Source organism: Eptesicus fuscus, chromosome 18 (assembly GCF_027574615.1).
Source record: "Eptesicus fuscus isolate TK198812 chromosome 18, DD_ASM_mEF_20220401, whole genome shotgun sequence".
Classification (NCBI taxonomy): domain Eukaryota; kingdom Metazoa; phylum Chordata; class Mammalia; order Chiroptera; family Vespertilionidae; genus Eptesicus; species Eptesicus fuscus.
Window position 1 is genome coordinate 45,731,061 of NC_072490.1, and position 21,568 is coordinate 45,752,628.

The 21,568-nt window shown below is 38.7% G+C and overlaps 1 protein-coding gene across 9 annotated transcripts in view; it reads left to right on the top strand.

Moving 5' to 3' along the window:
• The window catches only part of SLMAP (sarcolemma associated protein), a 160,807-nt gene that overhangs the window by 126,858 nt on the left and 12,381 nt on the right, over positions 1 to 21,568 (top strand). For all 9 annotated transcript variants that reach the window (XM_028152749.2, XM_028152746.2, XM_054729929.1 and 6 more), the window contains 6 exons: positions 4,199 to 4,279; positions 4,592 to 4,651; positions 15,878 to 16,000; positions 17,171 to 17,245; positions 19,472 to 19,792; positions 20,236 to 20,353. In XM_028152749.2, coding sequence (XP_028008550.1) covers positions 4,199 to 4,279; positions 4,592 to 4,651; positions 15,878 to 16,000; positions 17,171 to 17,245; positions 19,472 to 19,792; positions 20,236 to 20,353 — 778 coding nt within the window. The remainder of the gene's footprint in view (positions 1 to 4,198; positions 4,280 to 4,591; positions 4,652 to 15,877; positions 16,001 to 17,170; positions 17,246 to 19,471; positions 19,793 to 20,235; positions 20,354 to 21,568) is intronic.

Consider the following 21,568-nt stretch of genomic DNA (forward strand, 5'->3'; position numbering starts at 1 on the left):
AATCCTATATAATAAAAGGCTAATATGCAAATTGTCCCCTTGGGAGTTCAACCGACCAGGAGTTCTACCACTTGCTATGACATGTGCTGACCACCAGGGGGAAGTGCAGAACAAAGGAAGGCCCCAGCCGGCAGCTGGGGGAAGGAAGGCCCCGATCAGCCCTGATTGCTGGCCAGGCCTAGGGACCCTATCAGTGCACGAATTTTGTGTACCAGGCCTCTAGTAACTGTAATATCAGGACATAAATATGGTGGACCATGAGTTGACTAGGTAAAACTTTGCTTTTTTATTTACAGTAGATTTGTGCCTGCAATCATCCTTTTTTTAAAAGCAACTATGAACTGTGCACTGTTCTATGCAATGTGGGCGGGGGGGGGGGTTATAACAACAAAACTGAAAAGATCCCTGCCTTCATAGAGCTTATTTTCTGGTAAGCCTTAATGAAAGGGTTGGACCAACTTTTAAGGCAATTTTACCTTCCTGGATAATACTCTGAATACAAAACAAATGTTTTTTTCTAAACCAGAAGAATGCTTTTGAAAATATATCCCTCTTGGTTTTACCTCAATATCTTGATCATAAAATTGCCAAGAATATAAAAATCAGAAGAGAGTCATTTTTCTGTTATTCTTTCTGTTCCCCCAGAGTGGTTCCTTTTGTATCTATGTAGATTAGGTGTACTAGCTGCCTTATTTGAGACTATAACTTTGTGATCAAAACTAGGACATTTGGAAATGTCTGGTTATAGCACGTTATGAATGCACCAGAACAGATTGGATGCCCATGGGCCTTCATGGTCAGTGACTTCACTTCTAATCTCAGTTCCGTCTCTCAGTAGTAAACCTTTGACTAGAAAAGACAGTGAGAAAAGAAGCAAAGGCTTTTTATAATCCATCATCCTTTTTACACGTTAAGCCACAAATTCTAGGGGTGTTCTTAAATGGAATAGCCATTACAAGTTATATTTTAATATTATATTTAATTTTGACAGTAATGATTTTAGATAGATTTCTGATTGTTTTCAAAATGGAAAATGCTTAATTTAGTTTATTATAAGACAGTATATATTCACTATAATTTTTCAAATAATTTATGACTATGTGAAGTTAGGAAGTAAATGTCTACCATGTTCCTGTTTCCAGAGTAACTATTGGTATCTCTGTTGTAGGTCCTTCTACATTTGAATAAGTATATACAAAAGAATTTCATAGCTAGATGTATAGCTGTTTTCAATTTCAATGGGGTCATATTATAAATACTGTTCTTTAACAGATTTTATTTTGCTTAATAGTACTCAATATATCTTTTTAAAAATATATATTTTTATTGACTTCAGAGAGGAAGGGAGAGGAAGCAAGATATAGAAACATCAATGATGAGAGAGAATCATTGATTGGCTGCCTCCTGCACACCCCTATTGGGGATTGAGCCTGCAAACTGGTTATGTGCCCTGATCGGGAATTGAGCTGTGACCTCCTGTTTCATAGGTCGATGCCCAATCACTAAGCCACACCATCTGGGTTCAATATATCTTGAATATTTTCCATTTCATAATAAATAGTGCTGCAGTGAACATTTTTATAGATACTATATGTAGTTTATTTTTTCCTTAGGAAAAGTACTAAAAGTGGATATGTGCATTTAAGTTTTGATACATATCACCACAGACAATACAAACGTATAACATTATAAAAAATAATCATATTCTTAGGGAATTTATAATCTCACTAAGGAAATAATATATATGTACAAACACAGAATGACATGAAATAGAACATGATTAATTTAAAAAACATATCCTATGTAATGAAAGCCTAGGTGGTGTCACGTGTGACGTCATCACAAGATAGCCGCCCTCACATAATCACAAGATGGCCGCCACAAGATGGCTGGCAGGGGAGGGCAGTTGTGGGCGACTGGGCCAGCAGGGGAAGGCAGTTGGGGGCGAGATCAGGCTGGCAGGGGAGGGCAGTTGTGGGCGACTGGGCCAGCAGGGGAAGGCAGTTGTGGGCGAGATCAGGCTGGCAGGGGAGGGCAGTTGGGGGCGATCAGGCCTGCAGGGGAGGGCAGCTGGGGGCAACCAGGCCTGCTGGAGAGGGCAGTTGGGGCCATCAGGCCAGCAGGGGAGGACAGTTGGGGGTGAGATCAGGCCGGCAGGGGAGGGGAGTTGGGGGCGACCAGGCCGGCAGGGGAGGGCAGTTGGGGGCCACCAGGCCAGCAGGGGAGGGCAGTTGGGGGCGACCAGGCTGGCAGGAGAGGGCAGTTGGAGGCAACCACGCCTGTGGGGGAGGGCAGTTGGAGGTGACCAGGCCTGCCGGGGAGGGCAGTTGGGGGTGACCAGGCCTGAAGGGGAGGGCAGTTGGGGGCGATCAGATCAGCAGGGGAGGGCAGTTGGGGGCCATCAGGCCGGCAGGGGCGGGCAATTGGGGGTGAGATCAGGCCAGCAGGGGAGGGCAATTGGGGGCAAACAGGCCAGCAGGGGAGGGCAGTTGGGGGTGACCAGGCCTGCAGGGGAGGGCAGTTGGGGGCAATCAGGTCAGCAGGGGAGGGCAGTTGGGGGCGACCAGGCCTGCAGGGGAGGGCAATTGGGTGTGACCAGGCCTGCAGGGGAGGGCATTTGGGGGTGAGGTCAGGCCTGCAGGGGAGCGGTTAGGGGGCAGTCTGGCTGGCAGGCAGAAGTGGTTAGGGATAATCAGGCAGGCAGGCAGGCGAGCGGTTAGGAGCCAGCAGTCCCAATTGTGAGAGGGATCCCGGATTGGAGAGCGTGCAGGCCAGGCTGAGGGACAACCCCCCGCTCCTGAATTTCGTGCACCAGGCCTCTAGTGATACAATAAAGAAGATGCAATAAAAAGGGGTGGCATGCTGGAGATAGATATGAAAACTTCCTTAGGGGTGATGGGACTTAAGCTGTATCTTACAGAATGAATAGGCCAAGTAAAGAGAATGGTCGTTGAGTTTAGGGGAATTCAACTTAAGCAAAGAATTGCAGGTCATAATGAGCTGACATGCATCGGCTCTCTAAGAGGCTGGCCTAATTGAAAAAGAGCTCATATGGGAATTAATGCAGGGACAAGGTTGTGGCTAATTGGCTGAGACCTTATGGAGAACAGGGAGATGCTAAAGAATTATTATTAGAGAAATAACCATCTCTGTAAATAGTATCATAATGCATATCATAGTATACACAGATGTGTATTTTAGATGAGAATCTAGGGCCTAATTAATTCCCAGTCACCTTTAATTAATTGTTGGAGTTACAGTTAGGATTTTTGAGAGCACTTCATTGAAAACTATACCTAGGATATCTTCATTGGATCAGGCAGCACACTACTTGCAAATATAAAACCTTTTAAAAAGTTTTTTTCTCAATGTGGTTCAGGTACAGTTATGTTTTCTTTAGATATAAAAGGCTATTGCCTTGGCCATTGGTGTTCAATGGTTAGAGCGTAAGCCCAAGCACCTAAGGGTCACAGGTTCAATTCCTGGTCAAGGTCATGTACCTGGGTTGCAGGTTCAATCCCCAGCTCCAGTCAGGACGTGTATGGGAAGCAACCAATTGATATGTCTCTCTCACATTGATGTTTCTCTTTCTCTTTTCCCCTCCCTTCCTTCCATTCTCTCTTAAAAAAAAAAAAAAAAATCAATTGAAAAAATATCCTCGGTTGAGGATTAACAAAATAAATAAAGATGTTTTCAAAAAATTAAAATAAGACTGTTAATTTTACTGTCTTAAGTGTTACTTTTATAACAAATAATTATTTTATTTTACTTTTGTTATGAGTATAAATATTATTAAGGCAAACTAGTGTTTTTTATGTAATAGAGCCATTTTTTTTATCATCTTCATAAAATGTCCACATTTTCTTGAGAATTTTGTTATATTTGTTGCAGTTTTCTAAATACTTTAGCAAAGCTTGCTTCGTTTTTGTTTCCAGTTGGCCAGTGGACAGCCTTGAACAAAAGCCCCAGCCCTCTGCACAGCAGACATGCTCCACATTATAATTTAATATGAGCTACGTGTATTAACCAGCATTCCATTTTGGACTAGAGTGGTGAAGAAGTAAGAGATTAGTGACCTGAGTTAATTTTAAAAGTATTTTGCGTAACAGTAGATTTAGAGCACGCATAGCCTGAAGTAGTTTTATTGATAGAAGCTATTTAATTATAATGAGATTCTGCTTTTTTTCCTTCTTGTTAGAAAATCAAGCAAGAGCAAAGGAATCTGATTTATCAGATACTCTGAGTCCAAGCAAGGAAAAAAGTAGTGACGACGCTACAGGTGAGTTTTAACCTAATGTTTACTAATTTGCAGATGTTATTATTGATGTTATTATTACCAAGCAGTTTAGATATGCAGGTTAATGTGGGTGGAGATTTCAAAGTTTGTGTTTGAGGGAAAAGCAGTGCTTTCATTTACCAAGTCATTTTCTTGAATCCTGAATATATTGATAAAACTATCCAAATAAAATAGCTATATAAATTTCAACTATTCAAATACAATAGAAGTATAAACTTCAGTTATTTATTTTGATAGTAACAGCTTGTTGATAGAGTTGACTACTATTTATAATTATCTTTTTTCCCTCTGTAGACGCTCAAATGGATGAGCAAGACCTAAATGAACCGCTTGCTAAAGTGTCCCTATTAAAAGGTACTTTAACATGTTTTTATGACATTTTAAACCAGGGCATCAGATTTATTTACCCTTTGCCACAAATCAATTCCATGTATAATGTGAGGTTTTCAGTTTTAGTTAAAAGATTAAGTAAGATAGGTTCCGTAAAGTAGCAGGAACTAAAATTTAAAATGTTGGTGTTGGTGTCAATGCTTCAAACAAAAATATTTAAATTGTAAAATAATGTGTATCAGTCTAGGTTATGAAGGGCAAAGCAGGAAGTGATAAAATATAAAATGCAACAATTCTTTTTGTGATTACCTTGGTTCCTCTGATAGGAATTCATTGCCACTTTTAACATAATTTTTCAAAAGGTGGAAATATTAACTTCCTTGGGAAAAACCAACTGTTTGCTCTATTATCATATTACTAGTGGCCCAGTGCACGAAATTTGTGCACATTAAAAGGAGGACCCAGAGTCAAGTCCCCGTCCACCAACATGCGCCTCAAAATCACGTGAGACCCAGACCCAGCCGTCCCCCCCACCCATTGGGCTAGATCCAGACCCAGCCAGTCCCACCCTTGTCAAGCCCCACCGGGCAGGGGGCGTAGCCTCAGATCCCCTGGACCGGCACCAGGACGGGGGGCATGGCCTGAGGTCCCCCAGATGGGGCAGGGGGCATGCCTTGAGGTCCTCCATCAAGCCCCGCCAGGTGGGGGACATGGCCTGAGATCCCCTGTAAAGCCCCGCTGGGTGGGGGGCGCAGCCTCAGGTCCCCCATCAAGCCCCGCTGGGTGGGGGGGCGTGGCCTGAGTTCCCCTGACCCAGCACTGGGGGTGCACCTTGAGGTCCCCTGTCAAGCCCCCCTGGGTGGGGAGCACGGCCTGAGATCCCCTGTCAAGCCCTGCCAGGCAGTGGGGCACAGCCTCAGGTCCCCTGGCCCAGTGCTGGGGCGGGGGTTGCGGCCTGAGGTCCCTGTCAAGCCCCGCCGGGTGGGGGGCATGGCCTGAGGTCCCCCAGCCTGGTGCCAAGGCAGGAGGCATGGCCTGAGGTCCCCCAGCCTGACGCCAGGGCGGGGGGTGCGGTCTGAGGTCCCCTGTCAAGCCCTGCTGGGTGGGGGGCAAGGCCTGAGGTCCCCTGTCAAGCCCCATGGGGTGGGGGAGGGCGTAGCCTCAGGTTCCTGCTGATTGCTCATTAAGGCTCCTTAAGGGAACTTGGCCTCAGCTGTGGGTGCAGCCATCTTTGTGACGGAGTGATGGTCAATTAGCATATTCCCTCTTTATTAGATAGGATAGCAGTTATAAGTGTCCTAATTTCCTCATCATTCTCTTCTCCAGTAAAGATACCCAGGTTCTTAGGACACTTTTGTAAACTTTGGGTGGGGCTAAAGTAAGCAGTGCTTGTAACAAATTTTTTCATTTGTTTCACTTCTAAATAAGAAGTACATTTATTTATTGATATTTACTTGTTTAGAATTAAATAGGTAGGCAATAAATCAACATTTAAGTGTTTTTAAAATTAAGTGCCTTGGGTTGGCTTATTTATAAATCTGTGGTTATCAGCATTTAGACTCTTATATTGCCTAAGTGTACACAAGAAAAATTGACATGTGAGTTCAGACCAGTTGGTTAAACATGTTGGTAGCAATGGACTAACACCAGGCAGCTCTCTGAAATCAGCAGCAGAAGCAGCCTAGGGAAGTTTCTTTTTTGTGGAAATACTTACGCTCTGGCTGGGCTATTAAGGGATCTTCTAGTTTAGACCGTGAGCTTTGGATTATTTAAGGAAACCTTAATTTCACCCTGCATGACCCTTCTGCTGGCCTACTGGTGCAATGATGGGGATTGAAAGTGGCTAACAAAGAGATTACTTAGGTTCTCTCAGAGTTCCTTAGTCTGGACATCCTGGCCTTCATTTTTCTTCCACATAGATACTGAAGCTCACTCACGTGGCTCCTTGAGCCACCGTTGATTGAATTCCATTACCAAGGGAAGTCCTAAGATTACTGGCCCAGGCAACGAATTGCCAACTTGTCTTCAAGTATGAGCATAGTTTCCAGCATTCTTCTAAGGTCATCTTTGATGTTAAAAAGGCATGATTTCTTTCTAGTGTTGTAAATAATAAATCTATGTTAATTTTTTCAGAGTCCAGAAATTTTATCTTGGAATATTTCTGATTCTTTGCAGAAATACAGTATTGTTATTATATAAAAAATTGTTACTGAAAACATGTCAGAACCCCTGGGCCTTTGTGGGAACATAGGAAAACAAAAGGGAAGGTGAATGAGTAATGAAAACCTATCATACAAATTAGCTGTTCTTATAGTCTTTTTTACTATAGAAATCTTCCAGAAATCTTTTCAGCAGCCAAGTTGATTTATAAGTAGCATTTATGATTATATTAATTATATTCAACTGTTATTAGTACTTTTGTAATTTTATGTCAATCTGTTCTAAATTTTATTTTTATTCTACTTTATCCTATTGCCAGAAGTTCAGTAAAATTCACATATTTGTTGAATGAATTAATAAAAGACCTCTTACATCAAAATTATAAAACCACAAGAGTGTTAGGAAAGTAACATTCTAGACAAAAAGCTGAGTCAAAGAGGTCTGGGCTCAGTCTCAGCTTTATTTATTTGTGATAGGTCCTTGGGCAAATTGCTTAACCTCTGTGCTTCACTTTCTTTCATTTGTCAGACTGGGAAAAACCGACTTCATGAGGTTATTGTTAGGATTAAATTAAATAATGTATCTGCCATGGTTTGGGAATATAACATGTTAAGATTGGCACCATAATGAAGACACTGATTATAATAATGACTAGAGGCCCAGTGCATGAAATTCATGCATGGGGGGCGGGGAGGTGGGGGAGCTCAGCCCAGCCTGCACCCTCTCCAATCTGGGATCCCTCTCACAATCCAGGACTGCTGGCTCCCAAACGCTCGCCTGCCTGCCTGCATGATTGCCCCTGACCGCTTCTGCCTGCCAGCCTAATCACCCCCTAACCACTCCCCTGCCAGCTTGATTGATGCCTAACTGCTCCCATGCCAGCTCGATTGCCCCCAACTGCCCTCCCCTGCAGGCCTGGTCACCCCTAACTGCCCTCCCCTGCCAGCGTGGTTGCCCCTAACTATTCTCCCCTGCAAGCCTGGTCACCCCCAACTGCCCTCCCCTGCAGGCCTGGGTCCCCCCCAACTGTCCTCCCCTGCTGGCCTGATCACCCACAACTGCCTTCCCTGCCAGCCATCCTGTGGCGGCCATATTGTGTCCACGTGGGGGCAGCCATCTTGCGTGTTGGAGTAATTTGCATATTACTCTTTTATTAGATAGGATAGTAATTGATAAAAGTAGACCTGTCTGTTCAAGAGTAACTTTTCACTCATTGAATAAGATTGTGAGGTTAAAAAAATATATTTCCTACTTTATCTTTTAGGGAAAAGCAGGTGGTGGATCTTTTCAAATTAATAATAGAGAGTGCCCTTCTAGTTGTTAGATTATATGCTGCCCAATAAATCACATAATAAAGCCAATTAGATCTTAATAATGGTTAATAATAATATCTGTTTGTTACTTTGCCACATGTCAGGGGAAATTTTTTAAGTCCTTGAGTACCACAGTAAGGCTAAGTCGTTTCTGTACTAGTACTCATAAAAGGGAAAGTTGTGGGAGAGAAAGAGACTGGAAAATGCAAGGTGCCTGTGAAAGGAGAGTGGGTGTACTAATGCTGCTAGTAATTGCTTGGGTTGCCATTGGTTAAGATGGGTCAGAATTCCTAACCTTACTTTAAGTTAAGGTGACAAAAACAGAACCCCCAACTTCTCTTACATTCTATATGATTGCCAATTCTTGTTAATGAATTACTGTCTTTATCAACACTTATTGAAAGATTTTGCAGCTTGATTTTAAGAACAGACAAGTCAGTCACTGATTAGATGTAAAGAAAAATCAACCAGTTTAGAGGCAGGCATATTTTAGAAGTGTTTCTAAGAAAGTCACCATGGCCCTAAATAGTTGTTTTTCCCATTGCTTTTTTTCTTTTGTAAGAGTTGTATAAATTCTTAAAAATAATGTATTCACTACCACTTACTAGAAAAAATTGGGTTATGCTTGATTATGTGTGGTTGTGCTTTATAATCTGTGTAAGTTCAGTAGGCTGATAGATTTTTTTCCCTAAATAAAGAATAAATTATTAGACCACAATGTTAACCTTTTAGAGTTATAAAAAGGAGTTACATTTAAGTAGTCCCATTATTTTCCCCATTGAGCCCCTATGCCTGACTTCTTGAACCATTATTTTTAAGTTTTATTTTTCCTTTTTAAAAAATAGCCAATCTTTATTTAGAATTATAGTATGCTACTCTTCATTTTAGTTATCTAGAGTTAAGAAAATAATCTAAAGTAGATTAAAAATTAACCATAAGATGTAAATAAAAGGATGATAGCAATAGTACCTTTTTCCTGAAATAATAATGATTTTCAACCAATTTATGCCACTTTTGAAAGAGAAATGAAAATGTGGCTTTAACTACAGGTTTTTATGTGCTTAAAATAATTTCCCTAAAAACCAATAAAAAGAAAACTGGAATTTAGTCCAAGTAGTATTGAACACAAGTGTGCTCTATTAAGGGACTGTGCCAGGGCCTCCCATGGTTTCAAAGTCTGATAAGACTGTCCTTGGAGTTGGAGGAGTTTCTAGTCAAACAGTGATAGAAAAGTTACAGATGATAAAATGCTTCTTTGTTGATGTTGCCATTAGGAGTCAAAGTGGGCGAAAGAATTTTCTGATTTTTTATGTTTCTTTTTGTTTATTTTGGAAGATGGGGAGGAAAGGCAGTTTGAGCTTCATGTAATAAGTATCATTTGAGATGACCCTGAAAGTGTATCTATCATATTATATATGACGTGTTTAATAATTTAAAAAACTGAACCTGAATCTGGTCGACTTGCAGGACGTTAAAGATTAGGGGCATATTCTAAATAATGTGGTGCGCGTACAACAACAAAATCAGAATGTGGAGAATTCTGTAGGACAGTGACCCAGTTTCTTTTAGTAAATGGCGAGATTTAAGAGATGTGTCAACTAAATGCGATGTGTGAACCTTGTTTGGATCATCATTCAAACAATCCAACTGCAAAAGAAATTGGAGACAATGGAGAAGTTTTTAATACTAAATGGATACTTGATATTAAGGAATTACTTATTATTTTCAGTGTGATAATAATATTAGTTATTTTTGTTTTTAGTTCTTGACTTTTGGAAAATATATTTATATAGATATATTTTTAAGTGGTTAGGATTTTAAGAAGAGAGATATCTTTTCAAAGAAAATATTATAAACTACAAGCTTTATAATATGGGTTTGACAAGTACAGTATAATTAAAGTTTATTCACATAATCATTTGAGTGTTCTTAAGTTGGGGTGATTATTTTGGCAAAACTCAGTGGCTTCTGAGCACAGAAATTTGCTCAGACCTGTATTTTTGGGAGATTTGTTGGATGAATTGGAATAGATAGAAGCTGGAGGTAAGGAGGCTTAGGTAATTATTGACAGTCTGAATTAGGATGACTGTTGTGGAAATTTAAACAAAAGAACAAAATTGGGCTCTGTTGTTCTTTCTTTGGTAATTATCGGAAATCCATAGGCCTGAGAAGCAGAATATGAGAGAGAAATGAAAGTCAGATATAATTTCTGGAAGAAGAGGTATCCTGGTGGGAAAGGGATGGTTCTGGTTTGGCACGTGTTGAACAGGAAAGGTGGCCATAGGTTCTGGTGTGCCTGTTGTCCCAGCACAATTATTACAAGTGCTCCCTTTCACATTTAAAGGTGTCCTTGTTTCATACTGTTACCCTAGGAATTAGAAATGCTTTAGAAGTGCAAGACAGAAACTAGGACTAGAGAGTCATTGTCATTTATTTCTGAGACATTTATTGACCTAAGAAACACAGAGATAAGACACATGCAGAGACTATGGTCTTATGGAAGATAGTGTTGACAGGGCTTAATTAGGCGTGGTGGAAACTTTAGAGAGCATATCTAACCATGTTTTGGGAATTCTATGCATAGGGATGGACCTTAGTAGCAAGGGGAAATTATAGAGAAAGAACGAACAATGGGGAGGAAAAGGAGCCAATAAAAGACCCAGTTATCAAGAAGGAACCTAGCTGGTCAGAGGAATGGCAAAGGGGTGAGAATCAACAATAAGAGGTTACTGCCTAGGGCTTTCTCATGTGGCTGCACACACCCACGACAGAAAAATGGTCTTTCTCCATTGTAACGGTTGTTCTCCTCAACTAAGCCTGCAACTACCAGACCTTCCAAAGGGAGGAGTGCTGTTAATCAAAAAAGGATACACCCACCTGGCCAACTGCCTCAGCCAGATCACTTCTATCAACTGAGGAGTTAACAGATGTTGTGGCTACATTAGCCTTCAGCAAATATGCAAAATAGAACTTGGGAAAAAATGCTTTGATTTGGCCCTTTACCAAGTGGTTCATGGCATCTCATCTGTGTTTAGAGCAAAGGGCAGGTTTAAGTTAACTCTCCAGTCTTCTGAAGAAATTTAATTAGGACATCATATAGCTATTGCAAGTGCCAAGGCTGGTTCATTTAGTGGGTTTTTGTGTGGTATGGACCTCTTATAAGATTTACCCTTAGTCTGAGAAAAGCTAGCCCTTGGCCTAAACTATACACCAGGTAATTCTAAATATAAGCCATTTGTGTTAAAGGGAAAAGAGATTCTGTTATTCTTTCCATGCCATCATAGTTTCTAAAAACATTTATTTCCATCTGACTTGCACAGCTAAATAAAGTGGATTTGGCTCAGTAAGGCTTCCATTTATCTTCATCTAAACATTTTGAACTGATACTTATCACAAGATTTTTTCCAAGATTGTGAAGTACATTGTTACAAAAAGTCTGTGACAAAAGAAAGGTACCACGAGAGTGGACCCAAGCCATAATAAACTAATAATGCATTTTCCCACAGAACCCTATGAAATGCAATGAGCCATTGATCAACCTTAGCAGAAAAAAAGATTTGCTCATTTGTCTTTGGCCAAAAAATTTTTTTTTCTTCTAAATTGTCACTTGGTTTTCTGAAAAGAGGATCAACACATTGACTACTTGATTAGTTTGAATATAGTCATTTGTGTTTATATTAAACTTAATTTGTAAAGATTTGGGGTCAATATCTCTACTTCTATGATCAAACTCTAGTAGAATTTATATATTTACATTATTTGATACAAGGCATCTTATTTGCTCTAATTAAAATGCTGGTCATCTTCACTATGTGGTACAGAGAACTAATTTGCTTAATCCTTATGTTATAAGCTCACTAGAGGCCCAGTGCACAGATTTGTGCACCAGTGGGGTCCCTCAGCCTGGCCTGCGCCCTTTCACAATCTGGGACCCCTCGGGGGATGTGGGAGAGCTGGTTTCAGCCTGATCCCCACAGGCCAGGCCGAGGGACCCCACTGGTGCACATGCACTGGGCCTCTAGTATGCATATAAGATCTTTGGTTAATCTCTTCCCGCCCTTCCCTCTTCCCCCTTCCTCCTGAGATTCATCAGTTTGTTCCATGTTTCCATGCCTGTGGTTTCTGCTCCTGCGTTGAGTGTCTGCTCCCTGGTGGTCAGTGTGCATCATAGCTACCGGACAGTCAGCCGGTCGGCCAGTCAGTTAGGCTTTTATATATATAGATTATTGCCTAAATTAAATTTGTCTCCTAAAACATAATTACTTAACATAAAATCTGTTCCATTATTTTTAATTTGAAAAATAAGTATTAGTTTTGTTTCACAACATTACTGATCAAGAGAATTGTTCTGCTGCAAACAAGAAATGTCTGCTTTAATAGACCTTCAGGATGGATTACATAATGATTCTTCATTTATAAAAGGATCCCCTTGCTCAAAATAATAGTTCTTTAGTTGTAGCATTGATTTATTATTATTTTTAAAGTCTACACATTTTTAGATGCAGATCTTTTATTACCTTGTATATTAACCAGATAGTTAAGTGCCTACTGTACATATAGCATTGTATTAGATGGGATATAGTATGGAGGAGAAGTGTGAAACATGTACTTAACATTTATTACTAAAAAGAAAACAATAATAGGAATCCTCTTATTTCTGGAGAAAAAAATGAGAGTTGGTTGTTAGAAAAGCATGCTGCTTAATAGCTGTGCTATAACTAAGAAGGTACCATGATTTATAGGAGAATTCTAGTCCTATCTCCCCCACTTCCCAAATATGTAAGCCATTTCAGAGCTCTGAACCTTTTTTCCTATTCTGCAAATGAAAGGATTAGGTTACTTGATCTGCAATGTCTTTTCAAAAATCCTATGTATCTATATGGATTCATGCTCCTTTAGAAATGAAACTAAATGCTATTAAACAATTAGGGAACTTGAAGGGATTTCCTGGTTTGCTTGTGTTTTACTGTCTAGCTCTAGAAATCAAGCAAGAAACCACAGTGTGCTGGGAGTTCAATGCAGTCCTGGGGTTAGATGTGGAGGCTGGAGCCTGGGCTTTATTTATTTTTAAATATATTTTTATTGATTTCAGAGAGGAAGGGAGAGGGAGAGAGAGAAGAAAAACAACAATGATGAGAGAGAATCACTGATTGGCTGCCTCCTACACGTCCCACACTGGGGATCAAACCCACAACCCGGGCACGTGCCCTGACTGGGAATCAAACCATGACCTCCTGATTCATAGGTCGATGCTCAACCACTGAGCCATGGCCAGGGTAGGGCCTGGGTTTTAAATGATGGGCATGTTTGGAGGAGACAGGAAAATGGTATGAGCAAAGTGAGGCAGTAGTCATGAGTTGGAGTTACTGAGGAGACTATTAGGAATTGAGTGTATTAGTGAGTAAAGGAAAGTAAGTAATGACTGGATTATGGAGAACTTTAAAGTCTGATAAAGATAACTGGACTTGATACACAAGGAGACAATATACGTTCTTAACCTAAATAAAAGAATTGCTCTAGTTTTATAATCTAGGATAGATGAAGAAGGGCAAACAAGATAGGGTAAGGACAAGAATTTAGGAAGAAATGATTGGGATTTATTCTAAGATTGTATTATTAGGATTGGTAATTTCAAGAGATGTTTTTAATTATGAAAACTTTCAAACACAAGAAAAGTTGAAGAGGATCAAAAATACCCATATATGCCCATCACCAAGATTCAATAATTGTTAGTATTTTACCATATTTTCTTGTATGTATATATATGTAGAAATTTTTCTTTTAACTTTTTATTTTTATATAATTTTAGACTTACAGAAAAGTTTTAGGAATAGAACAAAGAATTGTTGATACTCTTTATCCAGATTCTCCAAACATTAACATTTCACACTGTATGCTGTTAACATTTTACCAAATTCCATTTATCTATCTCTTTCTCCCCCTCCCTCTCTCTATGTCCTTGAACTGTTGAGAGTATATTGCAGACATCATAGCCTTTACTCTTAAATATTTCCGTGTGAATTTTTTGTTTCTTTTACATAACCCTCATACAATTCCCCAAATTAGGAAGTTAACATTGATATATATTACTGTTATCAAATCCACAAGCCTTACTCACAATTGTCTCAATAATGAACTTTATGAGAAAAGAAAATCCTGAGTCATGGGTTGCATTCTGTTTTCATGTCTCTTTAGTCTCCTTTAATCTGGAATAGTTCCAGTTTTTCTTTGTATTTCATGACATTGACATTTTGGACGAGCAGTATTTTATAAAATGTCCCTTAGTTTGTCTGTACCTTATGTTTCCTCATGATTAGATTCAAGCTATGCATTTTTGGTAGGAATATAACAATAATAATAGTGCACATCATATCAGGAGGTATCTGATACTGAATTGTTCTATCACTGGTGTGTAAATATCCTGTTACTACTATTATCTACTTAATTTTAGCATCTACCGATGATTCTTGCCTGAATCAACTGTTACTATTAGTGATTTTATAATTCTGTCATTCCTTTTACATTTACTGGCTGGCTTTCTACTATAAGGAAGAGTTTCCTCTTCTCTTCCCCTTTCCCCATGTAATTAATGAGTATGAAAAATATGTGTATGTAACATCTGAGACTTACTTAAATTGTATTGTGATATTATATTCTCAGCTGTTTTTTTAAAAAAAATTTATTTTTTATTTTTAGAGAGAGGAAGGAAGTGCTCTCTCTTCTCTCTCTCTTTGTTAATCCTTACCCGAGGATATTTTTCCATTGATTTTTGTTTGTTTTTTAGAGAGAGTGAAGGGGAGGGAAAGAGACAGAGAAAAACATCAATGTGAGAGAGAGACATCAATTGGTTGCCTCCCGCATGCGCCCCAACCAGGGCTGGGGATTGAGCCTGCAACCCAGGTATGTGCCCTTGACTGGAATGGAACCTGGGACCCTTCAGTCCACGGGCCAGCACTCTATTCACTGAGCCAAACCGGCTAGGGCAGCTCTGTTTTGATGTATTAAAGTTGTTATACCTGAGCTATTATAAACCAAAGTAATAGTCAAATAGAATGTACTGGAAGAATATGGCCTAACTGATTTATATCAGGCAATATGCAGTAGCAGAAAGTTTTAATACAATGAAAGATGAATGACCAGAAAGGAAAGAAATTAGGGGAGGGACGTAGTTGAGATGTAATAGCAGATCTCATTTCTTTCCATAAAACCATTTAAGTTATTTCTTACATCATTTAATAATTCAGCAAATATTTGTTATGTGTGTATTGTTGGGGAAAACAGTGATGACAAAGTGTGCACAGTGCAGCTTTCAGCCTCGTTTGTATTTTGTATCCCACAACTGGGGAAATCATGCTAAAAATACTTTTTCTTGAAGAAAAGTTTCTTTTTTTTTCCACTTCCAGTTAAGTTAAAATTGAAATTGTTCTGATTTGTTATCAAAGAATTTCAAAATTGGTAAAGAATGCTTGTCTTACTGAAGTTCAGGCCTTCCATAAGCTCTATATGAGTGAAATTTATAATTTTAGTATGTATTAATATATGTTTTATAGTAACATGCCATGAGCTACTAATATATTTATTTAACTGTACTTGTATTCTTTCTCCAAGGTAAAATGACTAAAATGCTTAATATAATTTGCTTCCAAGTTTTATTTAACTTAGTTGTGCTGTGTTGTTTAATTATGCATGTCTAAACATGAAAGATTGCTAATCTTCGGTTGTAGAGATTATATTGTGATACTAACTCTTGCTTTTAAAATAAACATATTTTTATCAGATGACTCGCAGGGTGCACAGTCAGAAATTGAGGCAAAACAAGAAATTCAGCATCTTCGCAAGGAATTGATTGAAGCCCAGGAGCTAGCTAGAGCAAGTAAACAAAAATGCTTTGAACTTCAAGGTGAGATCAAGATTACTTTGATTCTTTAGGGGATGTGGAGGCAACATGATATAACTGAATGGCCCCAAACTTGGAGTCTAGAGGCAAGGTATCTTGTTCCTGACTCACAGCTTTATTAGATATGTGATCTTGGGACATTCACTTAAACTCTGAACTTACGTTTCACATCAATAAAGTGGAGAGAGTTTGGTTGCTCTACTTCTTTCACGTTTTTGATGTGAATATCATGAAAGACCTCTGCCAGTGAAAGATCTTGCTAGTTAATTACATATTGAGTACAACAAAAGGGAAAAGCTATGTATGTAAATTTCTAAGTTTTCGTTAACCTAATGTTAGCTACTCAGTATAAGATAAGGGAGATTTATATTCCCTGTGACTTTCCAGTGTACTCAGCACTGGAAATGGGAGGAATCAGGCTAGATTAAGGTATAGAAAGAATCTTCTAATGTCCCAACCATTTCTTTTCTAGTAGCTCACTTAACTGTAGTGTCATAGGCCAGTGGAGTCATAGGCTATTCCCTAGAGCTTACACTTCTGTATCATTCACAGTAACTGCCAGGTTATAGTCAGTTAGTACATTAGAAGGTTTTAGAGTGAGGAGAAAGTGGCATCCTCATGTTCTCTAAGACAGCCTTCCGGACCAAAGGAAGACTCTCAGGGAGAAGCTACTATTCCCTTCCTTTCCTGCTTCTTGAAGAAATTAGAGTTGGTATGCATTGAACTTGAACCTTGTGGAGGGCCCAGGCTAATTTAATTAATTATAGTAAAAATAACACAAAAATATTTCCCAAACAGCAGTTATTTAGTCAGTACTTTCTATGTACTTGATAGTACACATTAGGATTTTAAGTTCATTTTTTAAAATTTAAGCTCAAAATGCTGAATAACAACTATCAAGAATGTTTCTCATGTGAAGAATAGCACATATCTTGGTGATACAAAGTCTGGGAAACCCCACTACTCAATTGAATAGATTTATTACTTACTACTTGCTGTTTTGTGCTCCTAAAATATTTAAACTGTCTAACTGCTAATACTGATGATACTTACTGCCTAACTTTTGTTTCCTTCAATAAGCTGTAGGAGAGAATTTTTAAGAAATTTCCCACTGCCCAATTCTGAATACTTTTATTAACTCACAAAATTAGATATACTGTGTTTTACTTTTAGCTCTTTTGGAAGAAGAAAGAAAAGCCTATCGAAATCAAATTGAGGAATCCACTAAACAAATACAGGTTCTTCAAGGTATGGACACTCCAAGGGTATTTGAGATAGTTTTTAGTGATTCACAGGGAATGGAAACTTAAGAGTGCAGAGCTTTCCCTTTGTTCTTCCCTAGAATCTGAGACTATAACTGGGTGAGCTCCTCCCTCCCTCCCCCTCTTTCTGCATCTCTCCCTTTCTCCTTTCCTTTCTTTCTATATAAAGGAAGATTCCCCTGTACTCCAACAATAGACACTTGGATTAGAAGAACAGGGGTGAAGGTGAGGATTTGGAAAGATTGTCACTTTCTGAGTTATTGTAGTGAGTTACTACAGAGAGAGCCTTCAGATAGGAAATCAGTTTGAGCTGCTCTGTGCATTGGCACCTTTAGCTTATGTTGCTAATGTTCATAACACACTTGGCATTGCAACAAAAATTATATACCACATGAAACAGAATAATGGTCCCAACACTGCCTTCAGTGGTAAAGACTGCTCTTCTCAGCCCCCATTTAGTGGGCTATCATGGAGTCATTGCAGAAATGAGCAGAAAGACCTCTGCCTGTCATGGGTTTTCTTTGAACTGCAGCTCCTGGTACTGTGAGGCTATAATTGTGAGATACCCCAAGTGAGATCTTTCTTTCCTATGCTATTGTAAGATTCCTAAGCAAGATTAATTTGCCTTCATTGTCAAAGAGGGAACTAATGTTATTTAAATTTTTAGTTTGAGAGATAGGGTGAGAAGAAATTAAATAGACAAATAATCTCACTTCAGAAGAAACGGGGAGCCATTGTATGAGGCCTGTGATATTTGTCCTAAAATATACCAGAGAAAAGCCAGTCTTTGAGTTTTCTTTTCAGTGGGATATTTGAGCTATTAAAATTTTTAAATTTTATTATGGTCAAATTAGAATTTCTGGTGTAAGTTGTATATCATTTTAAGTTGAAAACTTTTTAAGCCCTTATTATAGTTTAATGCTATTATTCATTAGTTTATATAAATCTTATTTGAATCTATATTGCCATCCTGTATTGTACATGGGCAATTTTCTGTGACTTAGTGCTGCCTTTTGTCTTTAAAGATGCCTTACCTAAGCATCAATGAGTGCCCCCTAGTGCCAAGCATGTATATTTCAGGACTTAACCCACAAATCCATGGTCATACTATCACTGGCCATTGTGTCTTTTCAGGTTTTGAACTTGTTACCTCTCAGTGTTTCCTGCACACTTAAAAGGCCTAATATTTTCTTTAATATTTATTTATGGAGCAACCTCCTCTTCCTCCTCCTCTCCCCACCTTAAATCCTCTTGATTATTTTAATTATTCTTTTCTTCTGTCAAAGAAACTTTTTTTACCTATAATTTTCTTGTGTTATAGTAACCAAAACTAGTATTCTAGTCCTAAACAAAGTGTTATTTCCAGTTCCATCATGAGGACATAAGACCAGATCTTTTAAAAATGTACCTCTTTGAATGGGGACATCTGTAATAGTGTCAACAATAAAAATAAAGTTTAAAAATTAGGCAGTATTCATTAATTTTATTAATTCTTGATTATTTGCTAGTATTGGGGATAGAGCATGCATGAGATGTACAATCTAGTGAAAAGATAAACAACAAACAAATAAATATATAATGTGATATCCAATAAGGGCAGGGTAAATAGCTAGGGAATGACAGATAGGGTTTTTTAGGTAAGTCATCAGAGAAGGCTTTTTTAAGGAATTGACATTTGAACAGAAAATTGAATCAAGAACATCAAACAAAGATTTTTCTAATGTTTACCATTTGATCAAGCGTACTCTATCTAGGAATTCACCCTAAGCAGTATGGTTTAGAATAATTGAAAACTAAGCAGTCTACAATGTCTAAAATAAAGGATCCGCCCAAAAAAAGTTACAGGTAACTATTTTGTTGTTAAGAGATGTTCATCACTAGCAGGATAGAGAGCACTGCACGTATTATTATCCCTTCCTATTTTGTCTCATGTGTATAGATGCATAGAAAATACCCAGAAGAATAAGTCCAAAGGTTAGAAGCAACTCTCTCTGTGTGGGGGAAATAAAGATTGGTTTGTGTGTTTGTTTCTCCTTGTGTTTCTGGATTGTGACATTTCTACATTAAACATAGGTTGTTTGTACAATCTAATCAAAAACAGCAAACAGCTGTGATAGCTTGGGCTGTGTAGTGACTACAGTCCCATCTAGGCTGTTCTTGTATTCCTGGTTGCTATGGACTAAGAAAATGATAGATAAATATACTTTTGTAGCCCAACTGCAGAGGTTACACATCAATATTGAGAATCTCCGGGAGGAGAAGGACAGTGAAATCACAAGCACTCGAGATGAACTGCTTAGTGCCCGAGATGAAATTTTGCTTCTTCATCAAGCAGCAGAAAGGGCTGCCTCTGAGCGGGACACTGACATTGCTTCTTTACAAGAAGAGCTTAAGAAGGTGCGAGGTGAGCTTGAGCGGTGGCGGAAAGCAGCGTCTGAATATGAGAAAGAAATCACGAGTCTGCAAAACAGTTTTCAGCTTCGATGTCAACAGTGTGAGGACCAGCAGAGAGAGGAAGCAACAAGGCTACAAGGTGGATAAGTGTATTTTACATAAGCTCTAACCTCTTGACAATGATAACCATATAACTTGTAAAAATTAACGATCCAGGCTCTTCCTCTCTTTGATAGCAATTGATTGTACAAAGCAATGTCTTATATTGGGGCTATAAGAACTTCAGGTCTGCAAGTTCTAGAATAAACTAAATGTTTTATAATTTTATATTTTATTTAAATACTGTTAAAAATGATTTGTCTTATAAAAGTGAAGTGGGGAGAGGATTACAAAAGTTCAAAGTGATGGGGCTTCTCGTGAGGTATAGATGCAGAGTAATAGGAACCTAAGAATAGCCATGTAAAATCTACATGTTTTTAAAGGGGGGAAAGTATGTTGTTCTCTGAAATTTTTCACCTTTTTTTCTCTTAATTATGGAAGTTATGTTCCTATGTTAATTAATATGTTTTGGGATTCTTTTAGGTGAACTAGAGAAGTTGAGAAAGGAATGGAAATTATTGGAAACTGAATGCCATTCTCTAAAAAAGGAAAATGTTTTGCTATCATCAGAACTGCAGCGGCAAGAAAAAGAATTGCACAAGTATGCAAGAACTCTTTTTAGCTTTGAAATATTTCTTTATCTTGCATTTTAATCTAAAGTTAATTTAATTTTGATACTTAAATATATTTTTGGAGCAAAATGTTCAGCCAGTCTCATTTTGGCTGTTTGGCAGGTTAACCATGCTACATGACTACTTCAGCATTTTTTTTCTACCACCACCATCATGATACACATTCTTTCCTTTTGGTGTACTCATGGAATATAGGTTCATTAAATGCTCTCTCCCCCCCAAAAAAAATATTCCTAAATGAACAGCAAAGATCTATAATTAGTGATTGAATTTGTCCTATAAACTAAATGATAATAAATTTCAAATACAAGTTTGCTTTCCTTTCACACCCATGATCCCTTCTTTTACAATAAGGATGATGAGATGACCATGACAAAGAATTTATACAATTAAAAGACACAAATTCAGCTTCTGGACTTCAAACAGGGTTACATGAAGAGTAATAATAGATCAAGAATTCTCTAATCAGTTAAATCTTTCTAACATACAGTATTTTACATGCAAACCAATCAATGCAATAGATTTATTTCAGTAGATTAGTGGAGTCCTGTTTTCCCACAAACATTTGTTGCAGAGTTCAAAACTTATTTTTCCTTAAAAATTTGATCTGTTCTATATTTTTATTTAAACAGCACTTGTATTAATATTCAGAATATGAAAGTAGTACCTATTTATTATTGAAGCTACTCTTAATCCACCTCCTTTTCCCCAGTACACCAAAATGGAAGTCATTATTCTTGCTAGCCTTGTGCTTACCCTCCTCAAGAGCATTAAGGTTAGCAAAAAGTCATTGATCACCCTAGCTGGTTTGGCTCAGTGGATAGGGCTTCAGCCCTTGGACTGAAGAGTCCAGGGTTCAATTCCGGTCAAGGGTACCTTGGTCCCAGGCTCGATCCCCTACCTTGGTCAGTGCTCATGTGGGAGGCAACCAATTGATCACATGGATGTTTCTCTCTCTCTCTTTCTGTCTCTCTTCCTCTCTCTAAAAATCAATGGAAAAAAATATCAGGTAAGGATTAACAAAAAAAGAAAAAAGGGCCCAGCTGGCGTGGCTCAGTGGTTGAACCTCGACCCATGAACCAGGAGGTCACCAGTTTGATTCCTGGTCAGGGCACATGCCCAGGTTAGGGGCTCAATCCCCAGTAGGGGCATGGCAGGAAGCAGCTGATCCATGTTCTCTCTCA